This window comes from Lasioglossum baleicum, chromosome 13 (genome assembly GCF_051020765.1).
Source record: "Lasioglossum baleicum chromosome 13, iyLasBale1, whole genome shotgun sequence".
In the NCBI taxonomy this organism is placed as follows: Eukaryota; Metazoa; Arthropoda; class Insecta; order Hymenoptera; family Halictidae; genus Lasioglossum; species Lasioglossum baleicum.
This window is the reverse complement of record NC_134941.1, coordinates 7,924,967-7,933,426: the sequence shown is the minus strand read 5'-3', so window position 1 is coordinate 7,933,426 and position 8,460 is coordinate 7,924,967. Positions and strand designations below refer to the sequence as shown.

Sequence of the window (8,460 nt, the reverse complement as noted above, 5' to 3'; positions counted from 1 at the left end):
ATTGAAGCGCGCACTGTTACTAGTACGTAGAATTAATTGTGTTAATTGAACGCGTAATATTTTGAAATATTTTAAGGCGGGCATTACTACCGCCAACCAACTGCTCCATTCGCGTAATTAATCTTCGAGGACTTTCGAAAAGGACTCCAACAATGCATCAACCAAATAAAAAGAAATAGTTGTACAAACACAAACTGTCCTTCTACGAGTTCCTTCGTATCATACTTCAAAATATGCACTGTCCAACGAAACGCGATTGACCGAGTTAAGGATACACGCCAAAATTGCAACCCAAAGAGAAACGAAAAATGTGCAATCCCTACAACAAAAAATCTGCGAATTTTGCACACCTAATGGATGCAAATAAATATTCAACGAATTGGTGAACGGAAATAAATTTTTGCAACATCGATAACGTGGTGAGATCATAAAAGTTTGTTTACATTTTCAGGAAATTGCATATACAGACGTGAAATAATAATCAGCATTGATTTAAATAATGGTGACCCCGATAGTCCACTTTGTGACTGCACATTTATTTAATTAAACAAAGTGATGAAAAATAGTCAATATTCAACTGAACATATCTGCTAAACTGATCATTTTGGAATAATACTTTTTCGAGAATAAAAAACTGAATAGATTGATGCGTAAAAAATGTACAGTTTTATTTAATAAACCAGAATTGACCTTGAATCTCCTAAACGCCTCCGCTTATAAAGAAGTCATGTGGACCACATCATGTTCCTCCTAATACCACGTAACAGCTGGACAAATAATTTTCTCGTAGCACGCATAATTTAAAAGTTATCCAAGCTATGTCGTTTTATAGAAATGCATGAACACCGGAAATTATGCGGTCGGTATTTCTGTACGCGAGAAGTGTTTAATACGCTTAAGATCGAACAGTGACGAGACGGTTGCATATCTTGCTCCCTTAATTGCCACTTCCCTGAAAAGGTGCGGCGCATTAATATCGATCAGCTATCTTGAAAGGTATGTCACATCAATATCAATTAATCCGGCGAGTAATAAAGGATTGCGTGCTACCAGCAACGGGGGAACTCGTTCTCCCGACCCGTCGATACATCTCGCACTTTCCTGGACAATTAACCCCCGACTGCGATATCATCAAGTCATATCATCGTTCCAATAATCATTCACATATTCCGTGAAGAAAATTGCCAGTAATTGGATGATTAATAATCGATAGCATCTCAGCTGCTAGTAGCAATAACCTTCAATACGACTCGAAATTGCTGTAAGCAATCAATGGCCGACTCCTACGCTGCACGCATCATGGTTGCCAGATGGAAAACTACGTGGCAATAAACATTCTCCATGCTACGTTGTCATATTATTATTAGAAATTTTTAGAAATTATTAGAATTAAAATATTAAGTCACGATCATTTGCAACTTGATAGTTTAAATGAATTTTTTTTAACACTGAATTAAAAAGAAATAAATCTTATAATGAATAAAATTTGATTATTAGAACAATTTGCGCTCAGTGGAGGCAACAAACGTTGAAGGAGAATGTGCTAACGCACGGTGGCAGTTTAATTAAGATAATAGTGACACGATAGCGATTCCGTCGCACGTTTAACGGAAGCACAAACGAGCGCGTTGTATACATTTCAGCGGAACAGAAGTCAGGCATTAAAGTACGGGAAATGCTTTTTGGAAAAGTGGTCGGGAAACTCGACGGCAAAAGGGTCCCAGGCAAGCAAGCAAGCAGCACCGGAGATTTTTCTGCCAACAACATCGTGCTCGGAAACTTCTTTTTCATTCGACAAATGGCGCGAGCCCGCCGAATGGCACATTCTAAATTTACTTTTGTGCCGAACAAGTGTGCGGCTTTCCATACGCCCGAGCTCGTTCGGTTATTTAATTAACCGTTGAATATGGAAACGAGCTGCATTAAGAACATGTCGACGGCGACGTCTTCTCATTTTTGTTCTTTTGCGAGCGCCGTTGCCCCTGAGCCGTAATTCAAGAAAACATTACACGACAAACCAGTCGAGTTCAACCCCACTTAATTCGCTCGACCTACCCTTTAAACTCGCATCACTGTAGCCCTCGAAACACTTCCGAAACGATAATTTATTTTTCATGAAAAATTAAAAGTCTGATCCTCGGCTTTGGTCGTGAAGGCATTCGAACATAAGTTGTGCGTTGTGCACAGAGTTGCCGTATGAGGGGAAAAGTTACCCACTCTCTAGTAGTAGTCACGTGACATAGCAGATTAAGTTACACTGTTCTCCGCAATGTTTATTTAACTTCGAAACGGTTAGTTGCGATCATCTTGTTAAGTCTTAAAAAGCTGTCGGGAAAATCACGGAGATAAATTTCGGCAGTTATCTTCGACAGTGCGTGAGCTCCGACAATAATGGGTCCGCAGGGTTAGAAGGCAAAGTGCGCGCGTGTATTTTCGGAAATAAATTCGCGTTGTAACCGACCGGTCCTTCAGCCGAATTATTCCTAAATATTGTATAGAACGTCCCTGGACGGCGGATACGAGTCCGATCTGGCAAAATAAACATGAGGAACGAACAACATTGTTTTACGTGCCATCGGCGATTCGCGGTTGAAACGCGCCTCCACGCCATACAACCGTGTTGTGGGCGTAATTTAGTAATGAATACGTATGCGCACGTGAAGTGGTACCTGCTGATATGTAGGTACGTAACATCTGGCGGCCTATGAAATGCAGGGCTGAGCAGTCTGCAGCTGAACGTTACGACCGGCAAGAGTTATGAGCCTCAACTCAATCTCCGACTACCCCCAGCCTCGATATAATTGCGATACTAAAATCCGTGAAACTTTGAAAACACATAAATCCCACTCTTCCTCGTCCGGGATTCCCACCGGCCGCGAAAATGTTTGCCACTTCCCATTTTCATCGGAACGCCTCATCGATGCGGCCGAGGAAAATTGCGTCAATTAACCCCATCGTTAGACTGTTGGATATATCTGCATTTATGAAAGCAGCTTAATTTGCGCCAGCATCTCGACCTCGAAGAGTTTTCAAAAAGAAAAACACCTGCACACTGCAGTTTAATACGGGACATCAATGGCAACATTTTAGTGGCGAAGCTCGTTTGTTGTTAAACATTTTTTAACGAAACCTTTAGGAACGTATCCGGGACACTTTCCCGATTAAAATGACTCCAAACACGACGCTATTCGCATCTTATTTACTTGTTTAATCCACGATATAGTGGAACCTCTGCTATCCGAACTACTCAGTCATTTATACAGGAGGTGATGTTACATAAATTATTATTTTAGAAAACTATACAGGGTGTCCGAAAAATGTAGAACATGATGTGGTTTCCAGAAGAAAAATTCTTCGAGTGGGTGCATAAGGTAAATTCGCCGAAGCATATTTTCGAAATTCCGTGGAGACGAATGTTTCTTCATAAATCACGAAGATCCCGTTCATTACTCTTCCCAGGGCGAATCGATCAATGCGGTACCACCAGGATAGAAATTAGGATGGCGGGGTCCCCTGATTTGCTGGGGCCGTCGAACTTTTTTTACAAGCGAATTGTATTGATTTACGATAAGCGAACGAGGATAGTATCGCGGGTTACGGTAAACGGGCCAGAAGTAGGAAGGTGGCTGTATGTATGGGGAATTTGCGGGTAAAAGAAAAGTACGGAACCCCGTTCTAAACTATCCCGGACATGGGCTGGGAAACGACCGAAGGCGAATAGAACTCTTAGTATCCTATCGGAGGTTTCACCGGCCTCTCGAACATCAATATCGGACAAGATCAGAACTTAAGGCAATTGCGCACTGATACAACAAAGGGCATCGTCTAACGCGGTTATACCTCGTAAGCGAAATTCTATTGCTATATCCCATCTCCAGCGTCTATATTGGCCTCTCTCTCTCTCTCTCTGCCGGAGAACACAACCTCGCTCCTCTCCTCATCCTCTTCTTCGTCATCTTCGTTTCACTCTTACTATCCACACGGTTCGACTCTCTCTCTCTCTCTCTCTCTCTTTCTCTTGCCTACCTTCTCCCTCCCCCTCTGTATCCCTCCTCCTTTCCCCTTTATCTTTCTCTTTCTCTCTATCAATACTCCGACCTAATCTACTTTGCCAACAAATAGTGTTCACGTTCCCCAGACAATGGTTTTCTCTTAGCTGGATACCACCCTCTCCAACTCATCCCCCGTTCTGCCACGTCCTATCTATTCAATACACTCTGTATCTTTCACTCTCTTACGCCGTATGACTTATTTACACGACACCCTGGCAATCGGGGATGAACTATGACGAACCGTGACCACGACCGCCCAGCAAATTACGAAATTGATCGAGGAAATCCTGCTGGCGAACACGGAAACGCTGCAGTGATACGCTACTGCGGTCGATTTGCGCGAAAATGGCCACGGATTTGGGGAAAAGAAGACTTCAGCTCGTGGAAATCAATTAATGTTAGGGTGACCTGTCCAGTGAATGAACAGTTGCATTATTTTGATCACTATTTTCATACAACCGATTTGGAATTTTTTGATTTTGCAAAAAGATTCAACCTACAATTATTCTTAACATTATAAAAGATCTCTGGTTGGGTTAGCTTCTAACTATAATTTTGAAGGGTCTAGATAAGGGGGGAAACAGAGAAACTGTGTTTTACATCTACGACTGGTACATGTTCCCTTATAAAAATAACAAGATTGATTTTATTTAGAGGTCGTGCGGCTCCGATTATAATACGTGCTCTACTAGAAATATCTGCACAATCATTTTTTATTTAATCATTTTTATTATTTCAATAAGTGTAAAATAAAAAAATCTGGAACCGGTCATTTCGACCGGTGCTGGTAGGTTTAGTGTTAAACAAAATGATGGAGGGATCAAGAGATTACTCCAGAATTAAGGGACTGTAGCAATTGTTTAAAAAATCAGCTGGAATCTGTGATTAGTGCATGCCAGTCTATTTCAGTCGTTTCGTTCACAGATTTTTAGGTAAACCCCTTTCCAGCAGATAATCCCAACACAAACAACCGTTTTGAGGCATGACGAGAAAATTGATCAACCTTCATCGGCACAGATCTACTTCATCCGCGACGATTCTTCAGCTAATTGATTTCCACCGCTATAGGTGCCGCTTTCGACGAGTGTTAGTAAAATTAATCGGTGAAGTCAGTCAAGCATTGATTACCGCGGGGTCAAGTGTCGGGACCCCTTTCAAACGTAGTCCCTTCATTCGACAATCGCGATGCTCAGACAATGACACCAGCACATCGTTTTACAACGAAAATCGATCATCAACCCCTTCGGGATGACTATTTCTGTTCTCGATTGACGGCTAGACTGTAGATGTTTATGCAAATGGAGATTTTCATACAGGCTCTCGTGTAACACGATCGAAAAACTTAAATTCAAATCCTTTGGTCCAATTTTTAAACAGTTAGTTTTTGAAGGATGCCCATCTGATTTTGTTCCCAACTGTATACCAACTTATTCAAATAAGATAAAAATCTAACAACAACAAAAAGAAATCACTTTACACAAAATTCTGTGTTACAGCTTCGTGTAATATGTTGTTTACTGTAAAATATTATGTTTATGCGACTCACAGTAGCGAGCAGCAAATACGTCAGCTAAAAAGTTGAAAAATTTATCTGCGAATTGAACGTATTCGACAGTATGCTTATCGAACACATTCGATAATGACATTCGCTCGAAACGCATGACAGATAAGTATAGTTTTTATCTACGTCTTTAATTAATGTTACACGAAAGTGCGCCGAAGTGTTATTTGCATTAAGTGAATCTGAAGAAATCAATTGTATAGATCGAACAGATACTTGTGTGAAAACAATTCATTATGCACGAAGAAATTTTAGTATCTACAAACAAACCTATTTTACGTGAGTATTAATACATACATACTTTTCAACCATTTCGATTACTGGAACTGCAGATTTTATGCATTTATGACTGGAATTGCAATTTAAATCGATTAAAAGAGAATCTATAATAGAAAGATAATCTACAATAAAATTTGTAAATCAAATAAGATAAATTAAAAGAATTTACAAGTATCAATTTGTTAGTCTCATCTTATTCAAATTATTAAGGGATGAATGAAAGTTTTATTTCGCTTCTGTTTCTTGCGATCGAAATAACAATTTTTCGATAAAGATCTCCAGTTGATCAATTACTAATTTAATCTAATATTTAATGAAAATAGCGTAAAATAATATTTATTTTAAAGACATATATCCTAGTACTGGTAAAGTCGATCGTACCGTAGAACATCATGTATTTCGTGATTCTCAAGGAAGCAAACTGTACCGTCATTTTAAAGTAAGAGTAAAGAAATTGGTCAGATCTCAGACGAAAGTCAGACGAAAACATCCTCGCACGCAAATAGGTGAGTGGAATTAGAAGTGCATGAAATATGCATTAATTATCTCCAAACGAGCAAGGTTGAATTGCAAAAGTTTGGAAGAACTGAAATTATTGACAAGTGGAAACTATTAATGAAATATCATTGCTTTCAGAACATACTGACTTCGAGAAATATCCACATAAAATGACTTGCCCAAATTGTTTAAGTTACATAAAAACGGACGTTTATTATTATAATACTTGTCGAACGCACATGGTTGCTGCAAGTTTGACGCCCGTGTGGTTCGTATAAATAGGAAAATTATGACCTACTATGCTTTCTTTTTCGCAATTGATCATTTTACGTATCATAATTTTAATCGATCATTATTTTTTCATTGAAAAATTTGGAAAAATTGTAGCATGTGCATGGTACCATATTGCATTACAACGTTCAAAAACGCAGCTCACTATTGCCCTGCTTGCAATATTTATTTGGGAACGAATTTTGGATCAGCAAGAGAACTATTCCGTTGTTTTCGAAATGCGAAACATAGTAGGAGTAACATCTCATAACTTTAAAAAAAAAATAACTGAAAATAAATACTTTAATAAAATGTGTGATGTAATTAACGAATTACTAATAAATGGCGAGCTAATAAAATAGAAAGACTCGGATATAAAGATGAACAATTCATTCCTGCTTTGGTCCACAAAGTATAACGTAAGTATTGACAAAAATCATTTATCTATTTAATTCATCAAATGTGCATTCACCGCCAAATGAGACTGGTGGAGTCACCTGTGGAAAAATGCGAAAGCTTCTGCAACTATCTGGGCAATCGGTATATTATCCTCTACTATCTTGTCGGTGATTACATTCAAACGGCGGGCATTTTTACCCGGCAAGTACATTTGAAATTGGCCAACTCTAAACCACCGACGAGATACTATCACCGACGAGATACTATTAAAGACTGCCAGCCCCTGTGTTATTCCGCGGGACCAGTAAGTGGGCGCGAGTGGGCGCGGGGATAACGTGAAAGTTACAGTGATCTGATATACCACATCGCTAAAAGTTCTAAATAGTGCCAAAATAGTGCCAAAACATCGTCTGAAATATGGCGGAGAATGTAACATTTAATAATAATCGATATGGTTTCGTGATAATTCGCATTCTCACCGATGCATCGCGACGAGAATCTCCTCAGTGGTCTTCTTTACCGACAAAATGCTGTCGTTGGCCTTCTGTTTCTCTGGATGGAGCCAGAATATATCCTAGAGGGCGTAAGAGAACACCGAAATAGTCGGGTGACACGAACTCCCATAAGGCTGGCAGTCTTTAATAGTACCTGATAGTACCTCGTCGGTGTCTAAACCACGCAATATAGGAAACTTTCCTTTATTACATTTCTCATAAATATTTAATTTAGAAAAGCAACGTAATTTACTGTAAGATAATGTTGAAGTACCCTGGTACCTAAATAATATAATGTAAGTGATTAGTCACGACAACGCCATAATTTTTACAACACACAGATTATACATATATGTATAGAAATGTATATATGTATAATTCGTAGAAATATTGTTTATAATTACAGTGTTTTAATTCCATTAATAAAAATTATAAATAAACAAGAGATGTATAGTATAAATGTTTAATTTCCTGCGCACTACAAGTATGCTTGAATTTGAACCCAAATAAGAAGTCCGCCCCACTCTTCCCACTAACGCTGACGCGTACCGCTAAATTAGCTTACTCCACGCATGGACATGGCATGGACCTACGCTCCACGTGGTACGCGTCAGTGTTAGTGGGAAGAGTGGGGCGCACTCACAATCAGCAGACAAGCTGGGCGAGGAGCGGAAGGGTAAGGGGCCTGGCGAGAGTAGAATATGGTAACCAATGGTAACCAATGGTAACTCTGGTACCTTCACCTATGCGTTCGTACAGAATCGTGTTTATCAACTACTAATTACTCTGAAGACCTTCTTGCTATCAGATTTCCACTGTTTCTAAGATCTCTAATCTATCAGTTTATCAATGAACATTTCACAATGCGTTACTCGAAGGAAGATAAGATTGATATGATTTTCATTTA

At 39.3% G+C, this 8,460-nt stretch overlaps 1 protein-coding gene across 1 annotated transcript; it reads left to right on the top strand.

Annotated features, from left to right (window-relative positions):
- Positions 1 to 5,682: 5,682 nt before the first annotated feature.
- LOC143215481 (uncharacterized) lies at positions 5,683 to 8,048 on the top strand. Its single transcript, XM_076437634.1, has 4 exons — positions 5,683 to 5,892; positions 6,240 to 6,398; positions 6,529 to 6,658; positions 6,778 to 8,048. Exons 1-4 carry the CDS (start codon positions 5,850 to 5,852, stop codon positions 6,929 to 6,931), a joined length of 486 nt encoding a protein of 161 aa, XP_076293749.1. The 5' UTR covers positions 5,683 to 5,849; the 3' UTR covers positions 6,932 to 8,048.
- The last annotated feature ends 412 nt before the right edge of the window (positions 8,049 to 8,460 follow it).

Coding starts and splice junctions, on each gene's coding strand:
- LOC143215481 (XM_076437634.1), top strand. CDS start 5,850: ATGCACGAAGAAATTTTAGTATCTACAAACAAACCTATTTTAC. Junction 5,893..6,239: donor TACAAACAAACCTATTTTAC/GTGAGTATTAAT, acceptor TTTATTTTAAAG/ACATATATCCTAGTACTGGT. Junction 6,659..6,777: donor GCAAGTTTGACGCCCGTGTG/GTTCGTATAAAT, acceptor GAAAAATTGTAG/CATGTGCATGGTACCATATT.